Source organism: Chlamydotis macqueenii, chromosome W (genome assembly GCF_036417535.1).
Source record: "Chlamydotis macqueenii isolate bChlMac1 chromosome W, bChlMac1.mat, whole genome shotgun sequence".
Taxonomy (NCBI): domain Eukaryota; kingdom Metazoa; phylum Chordata; class Aves; order Otidiformes; family Otididae; genus Chlamydotis; species Chlamydotis macqueenii.
In genome coordinates this window covers 52,817,342-52,836,708 of record NC_141592.1, presented here as the reverse complement: position 1 = coordinate 52,836,708, position 19,367 = coordinate 52,817,342, and the positions used below count along the sequence as shown (strand labels likewise).

The window sequence follows — 19,367 nt, the reverse complement described above, 5'->3', positions numbered from 1 at the left end:
CTCCAGCCTGTCAAGGTCCCTCTGGATGACATCCCTCCCCTCCAGCCTGTTGACCACACCACACAGCTTGGTGTTGTCAGCGACCTTGCTGAGTGTGCACTCTATCCCACTGTCCATGTCGCCGACAAAGATGTTGAACACTGACCCCTGAGGAATGCCACTCGTCACCGGACTCCACCTGGACATTGAGCCGTTGACCACCACTCTCTGCATATGGCCATCCAGCCAGTTCCCTATCCACTGAGTCAATCAAACCCATGCCTCTCCAGTTTAGAGAGAAGGATGTCATGCGGGACAGTGTCAAATGCCTTGCACAAGTCCAGGTAGATGATATCCGTTGCTCATCCCTTGTCTGCTGATGCTGTAACCCCATCATAGAAGGCCACCAAATTGGTCAGGAACGATCTGTCCTTTGTGAAGCCATGTTGGCTGTCACCAACCACCTCCTTGCTCTCCATGTGCCTTAGCATGGTGTAAGGGTCAGTCAGAAAATCAGTATTGTCTCAACCTTGTCATCAAGGACTTCCAGGTGGACTATGGACTTGATCTGGCCTAAAAGTTATGCTCACAACTTGACATGAGTTGCTGTGAGCAGCCTGCCTGAGATGCGTTTTTTTTTTTTTCCTCCCAGGAACAGAATGGAACTGTTATGGACAAGGCTGACTCTGGCCGAACAACAAAATGTACAACATCCTTGAAACGGCGGACAGAGTGGCGCAGAGGTGCCACGGCTCATCCCTGTTGTCAAAACTGGCAGAGATAACCGTGCAGCTGCTATCAAGGAGGATGAATCACAACTGCTTTCTCAAAAACAGCGGTGCCGTTTAGCAAAGTAACTAATGTCAAACAATATCCCCTTCCCCTGGGAGCAAAAGAAGGTATCAGACCTGTTTTGCAGGAGCTGCAGGAGCAAGGGGTTGTGATAAATACACATTCTCCTTTTAACTCTCTGGTGTGGCCAGTGCGAAAACCTAATGGAAAGTGGCGACTCACAGTGGATTTTAGGAGATTGAACGCCAACACGGAACCTTTGACTGCCGCAGTGCCCAATTTAGCGGAATTGGTAACAATAATTCAGGAGAAAGCTCACCCAATTATGGCAACTATAGATGTTAAAGACATGTTTTTTATGGTACCTTTGCAACCAGAGGACAGAGACCATTTTGCCTTTACGTGGGAAGGGCAACAATATACTTTCACCCGGCTACCCCAGGGGTATAAGCACTCTCCTACATTGGCTCATCATGCTTTGGCCCAAGAATTGGAAAAAATACCAAAACCTGAAGCTGTAGATGTTTACCAATATATTGATGACATCCTTGTGGGGGGGAAAGAAATAAAGGAGGTGGAAGCAACCCACCAGAATATAATTTCTCACTTGGAGAATTTGGGTTTGCAAATTCCTCCCGAAAAGGTCCAAAAGCCATCACAAGAAGTAAAGTTTTTGGGAATTTGGTGCAAAGCGGGAATGACGTGTATCCTACCGGACACCCTCACTTCTTTAGATCAGATTAAAATGCCTGAGTCAAAAAAGGATTTACAACATGCTTTAGGACTATTGGTGTTCTGGAGAAAACATATTCCGGACTTCTCCATTATTGCTAGACCTCTTTATGATTTGCTGAGGAAAGGGGTCAAATGGGAATGGACCCCATCTCAGGAAGAAGCTATGCAATTGTTAATTTTTGAAGCAACGGCTCACCAGGCTCTCGGTCCTATCCACCCTACAGACCCTTTTCAGGTGGAATGGGGATTTGCCATATCAGGATTATCAGTACATATATGGCAACAGGGCCCTGAGGGTCCAACTCGGCCTGTGGGATTTTATTCTCGCAGCTTTAAAGATGCCGAGAGGAGATACACTGCTTGGGAGAAAGGTTTGTTTGTGGTTAGCCTGGCTCTCATAGAAGTAGAGAAAATTGCACGCCAACAACCAATTGTACTGAGAGGCCCATTTAAAGTGATAAAGGCAGTTACCAGCGGGACCCCTCCCCCTGACGGGTTGGCCCAGAAAGCCTCAGTACGAAAATGGTATGCCCAGATTGAACACTACTATAACATTTTCTCAGTGACTGAAGGAGCTTTAAAACACCTGGCTATACAAGAAACAGAAAGCTTGGATGGCAGCCAAGATAAACCTTCCTCTGTCATCCAAGTGGCTCCTCCTTTCTCCCCCGACCAAGCAGTGAGTGCCTGGTTTACCGATGCTTCTGCAAAGAGAGAAGGGAAAGTATGGAAATATTGAGCAGTAGCACTCCACACCTCCTCTGATGAACAAATTATTACAGAGGGAGCAGGCAGCGCCCAAGTAGGAGAGTTAATTGCAGTGTGGAGTGTTTTCCAGCGTGAAGCTCAAGCCACTTCTCCTGTCCACATTTATACTGATTCCTACGCTGTGTTTAAGGGTTGTACTGAATGACTGCCTTTTTGGGAGCAAAATGAATGGGAGGTTAACAGAATCCCAGTGTGGCAAAAGGAAAAATGGCAAGATATCTTAAACATTGCTAAACAGGGGAACTTTGCCGTGGGATGGGTAGCTTCTCATCAGGCAGATGGGGACTCAGCGGGTAAATGGAATAACAGAGCAGATGAGTTAGCAAGGCTAGCCCCTGTACAAAAGGACCAAGTCACAGAAGATTGGGAACGCCTGCTAGAATGGTTGCATGTAAAGCGTAAACACACAGGAGCTAAGGATCTGTATCGTGAAGCCCTTGCTCGAGGCTGGCCTGTCACCAGAGCAACATGCGAAACTTGCATATCTGCCTGTGAGCAATGTCGTAGGCGACTGGAAAGACACCCTTTAGAAGATGATCCCCTGCATCTAAGAGAGGGTAAAGGTTTGTGGGATGCGTGGCAGGTAGATTATATTGGACCCTTTAAGAAATCAGGAGGGAAACATTTTGTGTTGGTGGGAGTGGAAATAATATCAGGACTAGTCCAAGCAGAAGCCTTTAACAGGGCTACGGGAGAAAGTACTGTGAAAGCATTGCGACAATGGTTTGGAACTTTTCCAAAACCACAAGAAATACAGTCTGATAATGGTTCCCACTTCACTGCCAGAATAGTACAGGATTGGGCACGAAGTGAAGGGATTAAATGGATTTTTCACACTCCTTATTACCTACAAGCTAATGGTATTGTAGAAAGAACCAATGGTTTGCTGAAACGACTTTTGAAACCACAGGAAGGCAATTGGGATGCTCGCCTGTGGGAAGCTGTCGAAGGTGTAAATGACAGATGGGGGGTAAATGGATGCCCTAAAATCACTGCCTTCTGTCCAAAAGCCCCTACTTTAATCCCCTCTTTAAAAGGACCGAATGACTCTAAAAATCCAGCTCATTTCCCAGGACAACCTGTTTTAGTGGAGCTTCCCACTGTGGGAACAGTACCATTGGTCCTAAAAACCCCACTAATTGCATATGCGTGGGTAGCCTCTGATGCCCTGGGAAAGGAACATCAGATAAATACCCGTTGGATAGTACCATCATTTTAACTGTGCCTCAAGGAGGCAAGCTCTGTTATTTTATCTTGCAGAAGAACTCCGAGGGACAACAGAGAGTGGGAAAAGCTGCACATGGATGATAATTTGGAAGCATAAATTCTAAAAATGACCAATTTTTTAATTGGACTTGTGATTGGGCTTACAATATTTTCCTGCATCTTACCACTAACCTGTAATCAAAAGAACACCGAATGGCCATGGTCTCACGCCTACCTTAGGTTTACAGGAAGCATGGGACCACCTTTTAAACGGTTGGACTTAAGCTTGGCCACTGTGGTTAAGCATGAAATGGAAATGTACTCAGAGCATGAGTGGGGCTGGGACAGAGACAGCAGGGCTCCCCTCTTGATGGGAACAATTGGAGAAAAAATTCAAATAGGTTGCCGAATGGTCAATGGATCTATCCATGAAAAAGCAACCCAAATTATTGTAAGAAGAACTAATGAATCTGTACTCACAAAGAGTCTCTGTGCCCTTGAAAAGGAAAAATTGGAATGCTGGAGTAATTTTACACTAACCCAACCTGTCTTTGTAATCTGTCTCTGGAATAACCAGAAAGGTGACGTGGCACTCACATTCAAATTTAAAATGGCCATTATTGAGCCAACAACAACTACTCCTCCCAGCCCCAACATGACAACAAACACAGCACCACTTACCACTGAACGAGTTATTGTACTGAACCCGAAAATTTTCGAGATTGGACCATATGTAATCAGAAATATGGGCCAGCAACAGATGTTATTCAATCCATCACGGTCCCTCAAACAAGTTGAATTGTCAATGCAAAATAATGCTTCAGAAATTCAGCCAGCTTGCTCACCTTTCCTAAAAACCTCTTATGAGGGATGGACAACCTGGCTGCAAAAACGGACCCCTTCTGAGAAACGAATAAAGAGAGACCTAACTGGTGTTCTGGGAACAGGATTGGGAGTTCTAAATAGTATTGATTCAGAGGTATTGATGAACAAATTGGCTACCACAACTAGTGACCTGACTAAATTGCAATGTCCTTTACGATCTTCCCTATTGGCTTTGGGAACTAATCAATGGATGTTATCGAATATATTACCAAAATGGGAGAAGGTGAATGAAAAAGACCATGAATTGGTTATAGATGCACTCAGTGTGGTTCAAAACAACCTCTCCCTGGCTCTCAGTTGTATCCAAGCTCAATTGTGGATGCAATCAGTAGCCGCATCAATTATAAGAGAAGATGAAGGCACTTTCCCCACTGAAATTCGGAAAATAGTTTGGGACAGTGCCACTGACTTCGAAAGGAAATTTCAGTCCTGGTGGTATCTGGTTAATTTTACCTATAACCCCATCAACAGCATGGCCACAGCTTTTGTGTTAACCATACACAATGCTTCGGTAGATACAATATACCCAATCATTGCGCTAGGACTGAGCCACAACGGAACTGTACTCTATCCTCTAGAGCATAGAGTATGGGCCCGGAAAAATGGGGATAAATGGCAAAGTATTGATGTTGATGCATGTATTGTGCGGGAACAACAAGGATTCATTTGTGAAAGCAATACCATCAGAGCCCAAGACATTTGTCTTGACACTGAACAAAACATTTGCCATTTCGAGATTCATCCTGACAAAAACCCTGAGACAATACTTGTATATATTGGCAAAGGTTGTCCATGCTTACGGACTGTTTGCGATTCCATAGCTGTAGGTGATGTAGTTGTAGATACTAGGAACCACTCAAATTTTTGTGTTTGTAATTTTACTAAAATCACTGGATGTGACTTTTCTTACTTAGCACCAGTGACCTCTCACAAACTCTTGCAATCTAATTACACACTGATTCATGAGCTGCTACCTGCACCAATTGGAATGAATCTCACTTTGGTAAAAAAATTATTACAACACCAGGATTTGATCAAGATCCTGGGAAAGATCAGGGAAAACAGACAAAAAACCTTAGTAACGGTTCATCATGATGTGGATGAAATACACCGTGTTTTGGAAAGGGTAGAAAAAGATGCAGAACATAGATGGTGGGACATAGTTTTTGGGTGGTCACCTACTGCAACAGGCATCTTGAACAAATTGTGTCACCCCATTATTGTTCTCTTAATACTGGTCTTAATAAGTTTTGTTTTATCAGCAATACTGTATGTCAAAATTTGGAAAATGATGAATCAGTTGACACATTTGACTTCTGTACTTAATGCACACAGTCTGCTAAAATCTTACTGAAAAGATTCTCATTCATCTCTTCATATTAAGGGCAGATTGTACTTAGTTTAGTAAATTTGAATTAATTTTGTAAAGCAACCTGCATTTCGAGGTTAAAAAATCTAGATGTTTTTATTTAAACTTAATTCAATATTCTTACAGAATCGCACTGGAGGTCAAGCTGAATTTTTTGTTTTAAATTATAATTCTTATTTCGCTCTGCAGATTTGTGTTAAACTTATGACTGCACTATAAAAGTTACTAAGGGAAACTGGGGACTTTAATAGCTGATGATTGGGACTTTCAGAGGCAGGGAAAATTTGGGATGTAGTTTAAGGCTCCATGGTAATATTAACCAGATATTTTTATTAAGTCAAGAGTTGTGAATGTGTAGTTCAAGTACTGTATATTCAGAATGGTTCCTCTGTGGGTAACAAAAATTTGAATTATAATGATAAAATTATCAACAAATAGCTAATTGCATATTTACACAAATCCAAAGAATACTTACATATTGGATATGAAGGTTAATACTCTGTAGAATGACTACTCTTGGCTAAGAGAACTTTGTATGCTTTTGGATACAAATGTATGCATAGTCTCTACAGTAGAATCACTAGTGATCTGAAGAGTAGACTGGTAAGTTGTCTGCTTTTTTTTCCTACTCTAGCTGTGTATGATCGAATGCGAGCAGACCAGAAAAAATTTGGTAAGGCAGCATGGGCAGCAGCAGTAGAACGTATGGAAAAGCTTCAGTATGCATTTTCTAAGGAGACTTTACAGTTGATGCGTGCTAAAGAAATCTGTTTGGAGCAGAAGAAACATGCACTGAAGGAGGAGGTAATTTTTCATATCAATAAATAGAAAAATAAAACATGCAGAAAAAATCAAACCTTGAAGAATGTTAATATGGGTGGGGGTTTTTTGTTTTTTTTTATGATTTTTTTTTTTTTTTTTTTTTTGCTTTGGGAATATAGTAGCCCTAAGTAGGCAGAGTTGGATGTGACAAAAGTGACTGGGAATCCCATATTGGAGAAGGGTTGCAGTCTTATAATAAAGAAAATATTTGGCGATTCTCCTTTTAAGCTTAAGAAGTGAGGACCTTCCTGCTGTACTTGGTTATATAAATTTGCCTCCACCGAGCAGGAAAGGGAGACATATGGGAGGAAATAATATACTTGTTTCTCTTGCACTTAATAATTCCCTCTTCTCCAAATCTAAAGCCATCTTGCTGACTGATTATTTTATTTTATTTTATTTATTTTTTTAAGATGGACAATAAAAATGTCCTTGTTTCTGTAGTTTTCACTTAGTATGTTACTCGGGCACTTTTTTGTTTCCTAAAATGTGTTCACACTGTAAATATCTAGAAAGCTACTACATTTTCCAAGTTATTGTATGCAAATCACCTGTCTCTTTCTCACCTGAGCAGTAATAAAATGGATTTCTCTATGTATAATATTTTTTAAAAACTTCTATGGATAATTGCCTGTGCAGGAACAGCATCTTCTGATTTTGGTTTCAATACAGAGTTTTCCAAATACTGTGTTGGTTTAGTTTGAGAAGATGGAGATAAGCACAAAAATTTACAACCTTGATAAAGTCTATGTAAGCTGGAGTTAAGGGCAGGCTGTTGGAAGGAGCACTGTTGGATCAGAGTGCAGGACATTCGTTAGTGTAGCACAGCAAGGATCAGTCTCAGAATTGTTCTTTGTGTTTATTAGTGATTATCTCTGTCTTGATGTGAGTGTATCTTTTGGTTTAAAACTTGAGGAGCCGTATTGGATATCATGTCGCCCCTGACTCTTGACAGGCCTACAGAGACCTAGCACCACCTGTTCCTCTACCTTCCACTTGTATTAGCAAGTATCTGTAGCATTATGAAGATTTGGGGCCAAAATTTCCCAAAGCCACTAAAGTCATACCTCTGCTAGACACGCTACAGCCTCTCTTCTGCTCTGTGCACCTATTTGGTATAGCAGATACTTGGTCTGCCAACCAGCTGTACTGGGTGCATACACTTTAGGGAGACTCAGTCCTTCTGTTTGGAGAGAATAGATATTTGTGAAGTAAAAGAAACTCTGCTAGAAAGTAATGTGCAAAGTCTCATTAAAGGATTATATTGATTGTGAAGTTATTTGCTTGGAATTACCTGTAGTTTTTAGGGAAGAACAGCTGTTCTGCTGCTATTTGATTCTTTTGAGTCTTCATGGATGTTATTTAGTGGATAAAATAATATAAAATTGCTGAAGTGGGCAGACTTTAAGAAGAGTCCTCTTTTTAATACTTCACTTAACTTTTTTGTCATTGTCACAAGCTCTTATAAAATTAAACCAAATAAATGTATTTGCTTTTTTCGTGTATAGGTTGTTTGAAGACTACTCCAGTCACACATCAAAAACTGCTTGCAAAAGCTGTCCATGTCAATGACAATGTCTTTTAAACAGTGATAGCATCTTCTAAATTTTAATAAAATTATAATTTTAATATTTAGATTTATATAGGTAAAGTAGAAATTCTAATATATTACTAATGTATCTCTATATGTGGAAGGAGGGTAATTGCAAGTATAGTGTGATAAGGGATTTAAGCAATTCAGGTACAGTAGGAGGAGCTGCAAACGGGCTGTAACTTCACAGATGTAGATACTTTGAATTTGAGCAGCATCTGAAAAGTCTGAATTGAAGAGAAAATTAGGTTAGTTATCTTTTTATTTATTTATTTTTATGTTAGCCCTATGGTTATCTGTATTTAAAGAAAATTAAAAGAAATGACAAATTATATATTGCACTTTTTTATTTTGCTGATTTGTACCTCTTAAGTTCCATCTGTTGTTGTTCTGAAATTTGTTTAATGGGAATGATAACTTTCCTTTTGAGGTAGACTAGAGTGCTTTCGTGGGTTGGTTGTCAAGTCTTGTCCTCATGACATTAAACGGAAACATTAAATCACAGTGAGAACCCTTAGTAATTCTCTAATTATGTAAAATAGTTTGGACAAATGGAAGTGAGTGACTGGATACTTAAATTCCAAGAAGTCTCATCTTGCATATATAGGATTCAGAAACTAATTTTCTCTTCCTTCCTTTTAGAAGCATATAGTTCAGTTCTAAAGATACACTTCAAAAACTATTTTTAATTTACACTATAAATGTTCTGATATTTTCATTAAAAAAATGATATTCCAAAGTACTGCTCAGATTTTTTAAGAAAGCTTTTTCATAGCTGCATAATTCTAAGAGTACTTCCCCTTCCTGTACCATTAAGCATGAATCAAAGATATATTTGCTTCCAAAGATTTTGAGTATTTAAGCATATCTTGAATTTCACACCTGTCATTTTACTTTTAGAATCATAGAATGGTTAGGGTTGGAAGGGACTTTAAAGGTCATCTAGTCCAACCTCCTTGCAAGAAGCAGGGACATCCCCAACTAGATCAGGTTGCTCAGAGCCTCATCCAACCAGGCCTTGAATGTTTCCAGGGATGGGGCATCCACCACCTCTCTGGGCAACCTGTTCCAGTGCTCTACCACCCTCACTGTAAAAAATATTTTCCTAATATCTAATCTAAATCTACCTCCCTCTATTATGAAACCATTACCCCTAGTCCTGTCACAACAGGCCCTACTAAACAGTCTCTCCCCATCTTTCCTGTAGGCCCCCTTGAGGTACTGGAAGACCGCTATCAGGTCTCCCCGGAGCCTCCTCTTCTGCAGGCTGAACAGCCCCAACTCTCTCAGCCTGGCCTCATAGGAGAGGTGCTCCAGCCCTCTGATCATCTTCGTGGCCCTCCTCTGGACCCTCTCCAGCTGGTCCATGTCCTTCTTATGTTGGGGGCTCCAGAAATGGACACAGTACTCCAGGTGGGGTCTCACCAGGGCAGAGTAGAGGGGCAGAATCACCTCCCTCGACCTGCTGGCCACACTCCTCTTGATGCAGCCCAGGATGCGGTTGGCCTTCTGGGCCGCAAGGGCGCATTGTCTGCTCATGTTGACCTTCTCGTTCACCAGCACTCCCAAGTCCTTCTTCTCAGGCCTGCTCTCCATCCATTCTCTGCCCAGCCTGTATTTGTGCCTGGGATTGCCATGACCCAGGTGCAGGACCTTGCACTTGGCCTGGTTGAACTTCATGTGGTTGGCACGGGCCCACCTCTCCAGCCTGTCAAGGTCCCTCTGGATGGCATCCATCCCGTCCAGCCTGTTAACCACACCACACAGCTTGGTGTCATCAGCAAACTTGCTGAGGGTGCACTCTATGCCACTGTCCATGTCGCCGACAAAGATGTTGAACAGGGCTGGGCCCAACATGGACCCCTGAGGGACGCCACTCATCCCCGGTCTCCACCTGGACATTGAGCCTTTGACCACCACTCTCTGAGTGCAGCCATCCAGCCAGTTCCCTATCCACTGAGTGGTCCGTCAATCAAACCCATGCCTCTCCAGTTTAGAGAGAAGGATGTCGTGCGGGACAGTGTCCAATGCCTTGCACAAATCCAGGTAGATGATGTCCGTTGCTCATCCCTTGTCCACCGATGCTGTAACCCCATCACAGAAGGCCACCAAGTTGGTCAGGCACGATCTGTCCTTTGTGAAGCCATGTTGGCTGTCACCAATCACCTCCTTGCTCTCCATGTGCCTCAGCATGGTTTCCAGGAGAATCTGCTCCATGACCTTGCCAGGCACAGAGGTGAGGCTGACCAGCCTGTGGTTGCCTGGGTTTTGCTTGTTTCCCTTATTTAAAAATGGGGGCTATGGTCCCCCTCTTCCAGTCATTGAGGACCTCACCAGACCGCCACGATTTCTCAAATACGATGGCCAGCAGCTTGACAACTTCCTCCGCCAGTTCCCTCAGGACCCGCGGATGCATCTCAACTTAGCACTACACTAATTGCTATAGCAGTGAAGCATTCCTTTTTGCTTGCTACTGCTTTTATACAGAACATGATCTTCTTATGATCAGCTTCTAAATCTCTCCAGCAGCAGTATACAAAGAAATTGCTTTGCACTGCATGTATTTAGAAGGGATGAAGGCTACCTTTGTGTGACACAATCTCTTAAACTATGTTCAGTCAGAACTTCACTTGGTATCCAAGATCTATGTGGTGGTTTAGCCCGGATCACCACAGTTTCTTACTCACCCTCCCCCTACCCAGTGGGACGGGGGAGAGAAATTGGGAAGAAAGGAAAACTCGTGGGTTGAGATAAAAACAGTTTACTAAAAATACTAAAAACTACAAAGCTAACAGGATATAAGGATATTAATATATAGAAAATATACAAAATGAACAATGTACAATTTCTCACCACCCGATGTCCGAGTGACCGACGCAGCCCGTCCTGAGCAGCGATCACAGGAACGACACCGAGCAGCAAGCAAAGTGGGGGGAGAGCAAGCTAGCAAGGTAGAGGGAACGATGCCAGCAAGCAAGAGAGAAGAAAAAGATGCCAAGGGTGCCCGCATGGATACCCAACAAGAATGCCAAAAAGAATGCCCGACAAGAATGTCCGAACAGAAAAGGATGCCCCCTCCCATGGGCAACCCCCACTTATATACTGAGCATGACGTTTATGGCATGGAATACTCTCTTTGGCCAGTTTGGATCAATTAGTCTGTCTGTCTTTCGCCCAGCTTCCCGCATCTGCACGTTAATGAGACTTTAACGAGACTTAGAAAGCCAGACAGTGTCCTTGGTCTCATTAACAACTCGTATCATCAGAATGTTTTTATCAACTTTCTTCACACACGAAATCCAAAACACACCGGCTACTGAGAAGAAAATTAACTCCATCCCTGCTGAAACCAGGACAATCTAAAAAACCCTTATTGTCTTTAATCTACTTCTCCTGGTAGGCTATTAGTATTTGAGGAGGTATCATTTCTCTCCACTGGTATCGTATTGAGAAGAGGGGCTAAGGAAACTTTAATAGATATGGCATTTATTAATTATTGCTGTGCATACTAATACAAATGGCGCTTTATGCTTTGCTAACTAACTGTTGTAAAAACTACCCGAGGGGGGAGAAGTCTTGCATTCCCCAACCGAGGGGCCTTGCTTTGTGCTTTGAACTCTTTATCTGAAATGAGAAGTCCTGCACCTCCCGCAGAAGGACAGTCCTGATAAGAACCAAGGGGCCTCCTTCAGGAGCCAGCTAAAACTGGCCAAATGACCTCTTGAAACTAATTGTAATACCTAAATGACCTCTTAGAACTAATTTTAATACGGAACGGGAATAATTCATGCATATGTATAGGCGTGGTTTTTTTAACTTCATGAATATGTAACACTTGATTGTATAAAATTCAAAATAAATTGCCACGCCAGGCGCGCACGATTTTGGCGGGACTACCCCCCGTGCTGCCCGGCGCCGAATAAACATACCTACTTTACAATCTTACAGATTGTGGAGTCTGCTTTCCGCACGTCAGTATTTTTCAGCTGTCAGGTTATTTAAAAGCATATGTTTCCTGAATATAGAAGGAAACAAAATATACCATCCTGAAACTCTAATTCAGCATCAAAATGGTCTCAGAACAGATTATAAAATTGGTAACAGATCACCAGAACTGAATGATACTCATTTAAGAGTTGTAGATAGACCTCAAAATCTGATAGACAACCTATTATTTAAATCAGCTTTAGGACCTGATGATTGATAAGTGAGAAAACACAATTCTGAGGTTTAGAATGGCTGAAGACATACAAGGCAGTAAATATGATCTTCTGTATCACAGTGGTCAAAATTGTAAACAAAATGTATACATAATGAACAGACAGATAAATATATAACATTCTAAGAAAAAGCCAACAAGGCTGAAGTTAAAGGAAATTTTCACAAACTTACTAGAATTCCTTGAGGCAGTCAGGTGATAGATAATAGCAATCTCTTGACAAAATTCCTAAATAAGAAAGATGAGATCTCATGCTATGAAAGGAAGTGTTCTCTGGAGGATTTAAGGAAAAGATGGAAAACTTGTGGAGGGATACTACAAGAGGATCTCATAAGTACCTGTGATGGTCCTTTTGGCATTTAGCATTGTGTTGGTTTTATTTAGTGAGGGGGGGGCTACGGTGGTAGCTTCTGTAAGAAGCTGAGAGAAGTTGTTTCCTCTTTGTCTGGTGTACTTGGCCAGGCCTAGGGCAGACCCACTGCTGGCCAGGGCTGAGGCAATTGGTAGCAGAATGTTCCCTGATAACACCTCTGCGATAACGTATTTAAGAAAGGGAAAAACAGAAAAAAAAAAAGAGAAGATGTGAAGATGCTGAGCGGGGAGGCGCAAGCCTTGTGGGCCTTGCAGGCCTCACCCTCTGGCCTCCCGCCGGGCAGCCGTCTGGGCTCGACTTGGCCCGGCCCGGCTGCAAGAAGTGGAGAGGAGATGAGATGTGAAGAGAACCTGAGAGGCGTCTGCCTGAGCCGATTGTGAAGAATTTCTTGTGAGAGGAACGGCTGCAGACGCCAAGGTCAGTGAAGAAGGAGCGGGAGGAGTAATGCTGATCCTGGCAGAAATTCTCCTGCAGCCCGTGGTGAAGACTATGGTGAAGCAGGCTGTCCCCCTGCAGCCCATGGAGGTCCACGGAGGGGCAGAGATCCACCTGCAGCCCATGGAGGACCCCACGTCGGGGAAGGCGGATGCCTGAAGGAGGCTGTGGCCTGTGGAGGGCCCGCACTGAGGCAGCTGTTCTGGAGGAACTGCACCTCGTGGAAAAACGACCCATGTCGGAGCAGTTTGAAGAAGGACTGTAGCCCATGGGAGGGACCCCACGCTGGAGCAAGGGAGGGATGTGGGGAGTTCTTCCCCCAAGGAGGAAGGAGCGGCATAAAGCGACATGTGATGAACTGACCATAACCCCCATTTCCTCTTCCCTCCTGTGCCGCTTGGGGTGAGGGGAAGGAGGTAGAGATAATGTTAAGCCCGGGAAGAGGGAGGGGTGGGGGGAGGTTATCTTGTTCTCTGTCTCATTATCCTGCTTTGGTTTTAATAATAAACAAGTAGTTTTCCCCAAGTCGAGTCTGTTTTGCCCGTAATGGTAACTTTAAGGACCTCTCCCTGTCCTTATCTCAGACTTTGAGCTTTTTTTTTCTTCTTATATTATCTCCTCCTATTCTCTCGGAGGGTGGGGGGAGTGAGAGAGAGACTGAGTAGTCTGGTCCTGAGCGGGGCTAAACTATGACAGCATACTCTGATTTGGAATAAACAGAGTCAACTAATTCAAAGGGATAAAACAGACAGCAGTCCTGACAAGGAATATTTCTTCCCATACAGCAGGATACTATCAAAAGCACATATTTGTGTTCTGGAAGATAAATTAGCCTCAGTTTTCTCTGAGTATCATGGGACGTTCTTTTCCTCCTACTACAGCAGCCAGAGGGACTGTGCTAGGAAATCATGATCCTGTGAAAGGAATATTCTTCAATATAGGAATAATCTTTTAGGTATCACTGACTTCTGCCTGACTCCTGATGGAACAATCTTGAGGTGAATTTGTGGTCTGACATATTGAGAATAGGTGTAATGAAGATAAACAACTGTTTAATTAATTTTCCTCTATACTCCTTGAGTGTGAAGTTGATTAGAGTGCCTTTATTTTTATACTGGATAGTCTCGCTCCACTAATTCTTACAGTCACAATAATCATCCAGAAAGAGGTTTCACTCTACCCTAGTACTCAGTTTAGGAGGACAAAGGCACACGAACCAAAAAGGAATAGTCCAAAAGTCAAACACTTGATATATGCTTTGGAAATCATCTACTTGTTTAGAGTGACACAGCTAAGCAGACAATGATCTGAGAATAACCAGTTTATTTGAAGACATTACTTTTATCATCCCTGCTCTGACTATTTGCTTCATTAACCTGTTGATATCAGTCACAGACTAGACTAAGATTTTTGTGGTTGCAGGCTGTCTTTTGCTCCCTGGAACTTGAAACATTTCATTGGGGCCCAGGGACACCACTGCAAAACAAATTACATACAACAGGGCTGTTCACTTAGGGACTTTGATAAACCGAGTACAGAATAAATTTTTCCAGCAACTTCTAGAAGCAACCTGTTTCTCCACAAATCCATTAATATAGTTTATTTGATAGCACTATTACTAATATCCAGTAGTACCTTGAGCCCTAAATTAGATTTCATGTCCTATAATGCTAGGTGTACCAAAGAGCACTCTGGTAAACCTGACTACAATGCCAGTGCACAGAAGTGAGAGTTAGTAATCTGAGCAGAGACACAAGACAAGACAAGATAAGATAGATGTGATTTCTCTGAAGCTACACAGCAGATCCAGGGTTTCCAATTCAGCTTTTCTGATTCCAAGACCAATATATCTGCCAAGTCCAGTGACTGAATAGACTACAATCTAAACAAAAGTTTCTTTTTCCCTGATCAAATATGTTTGCTAATTTTACAGTAATACAAAAAGTTTCACCTTTATGAATTTTAGTAGCAATGATCAGCAATTTTATTTCACATGAAAATCGCAATTTGATAATTAAAATATAATACAAGGGAAACAGTTTGCTGAAAAGATCCTGAAGATTCATCACCGTAAGCTTCTGAAAAGGTCTGTGACTTGGCATTTTTCTCAACAGATCTGTGTATTCTTCATAAATCACAACAATCTGAGTAACCGCTAATCAAACGTACTTAAGACAAAATATCTACTGTAGCCTTTCAGATTATTTTTTTCAAAAGCAATATAAAGTTTTAAGCCAAGGGCATACTGAAAGCTCTTAGACATCAGTTTGAGGGCAGAGAAAGAATGGGATTGAAACAACTGTAAGAAGGAAGTAAGTATCACTTGGGGAGAGCAAGGAAAGAGTGAAGGAAAGGACAGATGAAAAAAAAATATTTTCACTGGCAAGGACAACCCAGTGTTTAAAGGCAGGCAAAGACAGGCTATGCATGACTACAGCATGATGCTTTGCCTCCAAAGCAGCATTCCATGATTAAGGAAAACAAGCTAGTATACGAGAGAGGTAAACTAAATTAGGATTTATGCTAAATCCTTTGAAATATTAACAAAGGTTATTATCATGTTGGTAAACAAGTGCCTCTAGGACATACACACCAATTTAAATACATTACAAAGTTCCCAAGTTCACTGAAGCAATGACACATGCACAAATGCACATGCATATATTCAATATTAATATCACTCAATTTCCTGGGTTTGTGTTGCTTCATAGAAATGAAAGCTATCGGATTATGAAAGGAAAAAATCTTACAAGCGTATCACACTGTCCAAACAAAGCAGATGTACTGGTTCTCTTTTCAGTGGTTTTCTGACAGGCCCATGCTTATCCTTGGATAGTGACAATTACTTTCTCAAAAGGGCCAGTATGATTTTTTTTTTGTTTATTTAGGGGTTTTTTAATAACAAGCCAACCATTATTCCTTACTCAAATATGTATTATACATTCCTTTTTATTGCATTTGGGTTTCCAGATCTCTTGTATATTTCAAACACAAAAATTCTCTGCTTAATGTAGAAACATGTTTTTAAACTGAATATGGAATTTCTCATCTGGAGAAAAACAACATCAACTTTTACAGGTTCCTGGACTCATCTACCAGAGTAGTATCAATAACAACAGGAATTGTAGAAAGGGTGCTCACAGGAACCATACCATCACTTTGAGAAAAAGGAGTTACTGCTTTCCTTGGATTAAGGTGGACTTCCCTCTTGCACAAGTAGACTAGAAAAAAAACCTCATAGGGCATTGAGTTTCTTCAGTAAAAATTTCAACTTTTGTATTCCAACAAGAAAACACAGTTTTCTTTTACATTGAATAGTTTTCCCACTAACTTTACTTTAAGCCTGCACATGTTGAAATATCTGTTATTTGATGCACTACACAGCAGAAAGGTGAAAGTGAACATGGCCTAAAAGACAAAAATGCATCCGAAGACTACCAACAATTTTTTTCTAGGAGATCTAAACACAGAAGAAACACTACATGGTCTACTCCTTCAAAGTCTATCATGAATAACTGTAACGGAAGAACAACTTTAAAGAAGAGAAACCTAACAAGCGAATACCTAGAAAGCATTAACAGCATACAGTGTGACAGCTTAAATCTCCCTCCTTTCCTCAATAAGTTGAAATAAAATTCATAGGCAACAAAGTGTTAGAACAATATTGTCTTGTCTTTTTACATTATAAGGATGTATACTGAACATTTTTTGTAAACTGTTTTTAAATAACAACAGTAGTGAGCACTGAGTCAAGATACAACCAGCAGGAATCAAATACTCTTAAATTGCTTGACTGGCCAAATAGTTGTCATTGATCATACTTACTTTTGAAAGGTGATGTTCAGATGAAAATCCCAAGCCATAAACTGTATTTGCCCTGCTGTCTGCCCATTGGCCAAACTTCTGGGATGTTTTAGTAAATGTCATGTTGGGGGTGACAGTGCTATTTATTATTGCCTGAAAAAAAGTAATACTTGTAAAAAAGAGGTTCTGTGGTTTTGATTTTTTTTAAAAGGCTACTCAATAATTCAAAATGCCAGTATTATGGACAAGTATCTGTGTACACTGATTGAGAGAAACTTGCAACCTGGGAACAGTTTTCTTCTAATTCAATCACAGCTAAAATTACAAAAGCATACATTCTTTAAAAGGAGCAAAAGGGAGGGGCACCTGTTTGCAACTGCAAGCAGTCATTTAATAGTTAGCAAGTCCACAAAAAAAAAAGTCCTTTAAAGCATCCACATAGGCTAATGAGATCAGAATAGAAGAACTAGTGGAGTCTTTTTGTTTCACAAGTGTATTTCTTTGTCCCCTAAAGCAATGCCTCTCAAGATCCACTGTAAGCTCCACAGTTGCATTCCCTCCATTGCATATGCAATCCCCACTGGAAAACATGAAATAAAACAAGAAGCACAACTTATTTTTAAGTTTCTGTATTGCAAGAATCTGTTTGTCCTTTATACACACACAAACATGACTAACAGTGGCAGGGTCATACACCAACTACAGAAGAAGAGCTACTCTTAAGAACAGATTTTTCTTCTCTAGTTCTTGTTACGTTGCGTTGGTTTTGTTTAGTGGGGGGGGGGGCTACGGTGGCAGCTTCTGCTAGAAGTTGTTTCCCCTTTGTTCGGTGGACTCGGCCGGGCCTAGGGCGGACCCGCCGATGGCCAGGGCTCAGTCAATTGGTAGCAGAATGCTCCCTGATAACGCCTCTGCGATAACGTATTTAACTAGAGCCTGGAGAACCATCTCCAGCATTAATTGTCCACAAAACTTCTCCTCATGTTTTCATATAGGAGAAGGTGGTCAGTGAAGTCACTGGTAATTCAGTCATCCTCCTTTCTTTAGGCATGTGGTTAGGGGCCCAAATAAAGCCAGCAGTCTTGCACTTAGGCCAAGGCCTCCAACTGACCTCATGGGAAACAGCTGTCTATGCCATGTAGGACAGAAGAGAACATGAGACAGCAGGTGGACTTCTTAGAAAGGAGGTGTTCTGGAGCTCTGTTTTTCTTGTATGCTTCTTGTCTTCTTGTGTACTGTTAGTGCTTAGAAGCCCTCTTTTTTAAATAACCTGGTGGAAGCCCAGAACAGAGCTGTGCAAGTTCATTTAATGCTCAATCTCTCTTGGTGTGGAAGCCATCGACAGTAACATGTTTGAAATTAATTATCCTGGGGACAGTGTAGAAAAGAGTCTTCCTCCCAACTCAAGCTTTAGCTATGTTGTCTCCTTGCTTAAGCCCTAGTTCCATCCATTGCTTGATTAATTTGAACTTGTATCACAGATTTGAGAGCGCAGGTAATTTCGTCACAGATGTAACTTCCTCAGTGCAGAAGAGGACTCTGAGGACAGGGACTTATGACCTCCAAGCAACAGGCAAGTTTAAAGCCTGCAAGACTGGCACTCACTGCAGTGACAGTGGCATATCTGGTTGCAAATTAACCCAGTATAAAATCCTGCAAAAACCAAACAGTTTTCAGCTGAGACTGCTCACTGCTTCAGCTGACCACGTGGGCTGGCTGCACAAGAGAGAACCCAGAACAGGCTTCCTGGACTAATTGTTCACGCATCATATTATGGACTTGTCTAGCTGTATGCTGGACATTTTGTCCAGAAGAATACTATAACAGACAGTATCAAAAGCTTTGCTAAAATAATTTTAAAAATCCACCTACAAATCTACTGGCTTCCCTTGGTCAACTAGATGGGTGATGTTGTCATAAAAGGAAATTCAGTTAGTTAAACGGGACTTTCCTGTCGTGAACCTGTGCTGGCTATGACCAATGACTGAGTTGTCTCTCGAGTGTTGTCATGATTTCAGCAGGGATGGAGATAATTTTCCTCTCAGTAGCCAGTGTGTTTTGTCTTTCAGATGTGAAGAATGTGGATAAACACACTGATGATATGAGTAGTTGCTAATGAGACCAAGGACACTGTCCAGCTTTCCAAGTCTCGCTAATGTGCAGATGCAGGAAGCTGGGAGAGAGACAGACAGAATAATTGACCCAAACTGGCCAAAGAGAGTATTCCATGCCATAAACGTCACGCTCAGTATATAAGTGGGGGTTGTCCGAGGAGGGGCATTCCCATTTATTGCTGTTGCACCTGAAAATGGAATGTAGTGATATTGTACTCCTAAAACAGACCAGGTAGCTTGTAGCATATTGTCCTGGTTTTATTTAGTGAGGGGGG

General features: G+C 41.7%; 2 protein-coding genes across 2 annotated transcripts in view; one reads left to right on the top strand and one right to left on the bottom strand.

Moving 5' to 3' along the window:
• Positions 1 to 17,116, bottom strand: part of LOC147596808 (homer protein homolog 1-like) — a 77,953-nt gene extending 60,837 nt beyond the window's left edge. Inside the window, exon 1 of the mRNA XM_086769552.1 lies at positions 17,000 to 17,116. Within this exon, the coding sequence (XP_086625678.1) occupies positions 17,000 to 17,101 (102 nt within the window). The 5' untranslated portion in view covers positions 17,102 to 17,116. The remainder of the gene's footprint in view (positions 1 to 16,999) is intronic.
• Positions 4,136 to 5,719, top strand: LOC147596809 (uncharacterized). Its single transcript, XM_086769449.1, has one exon. It carries the CDS (start codon positions 4,136 to 4,138, stop codon positions 5,717 to 5,719), a length of 1,584 nt encoding a protein of 527 aa, XP_086625575.1.
• Positions 17,117 to 19,367: the final 2,251 nt, after the last annotated feature.

Bases quoted from the DNA above. Each gene is read 5' to 3' on its own strand.
- LOC147596809 (XM_086769449.1), top strand. From the start codon at position 4,136: ATGACAACAAACACAGCACCACTTACCACTGAACGAGTTATTGTACTG.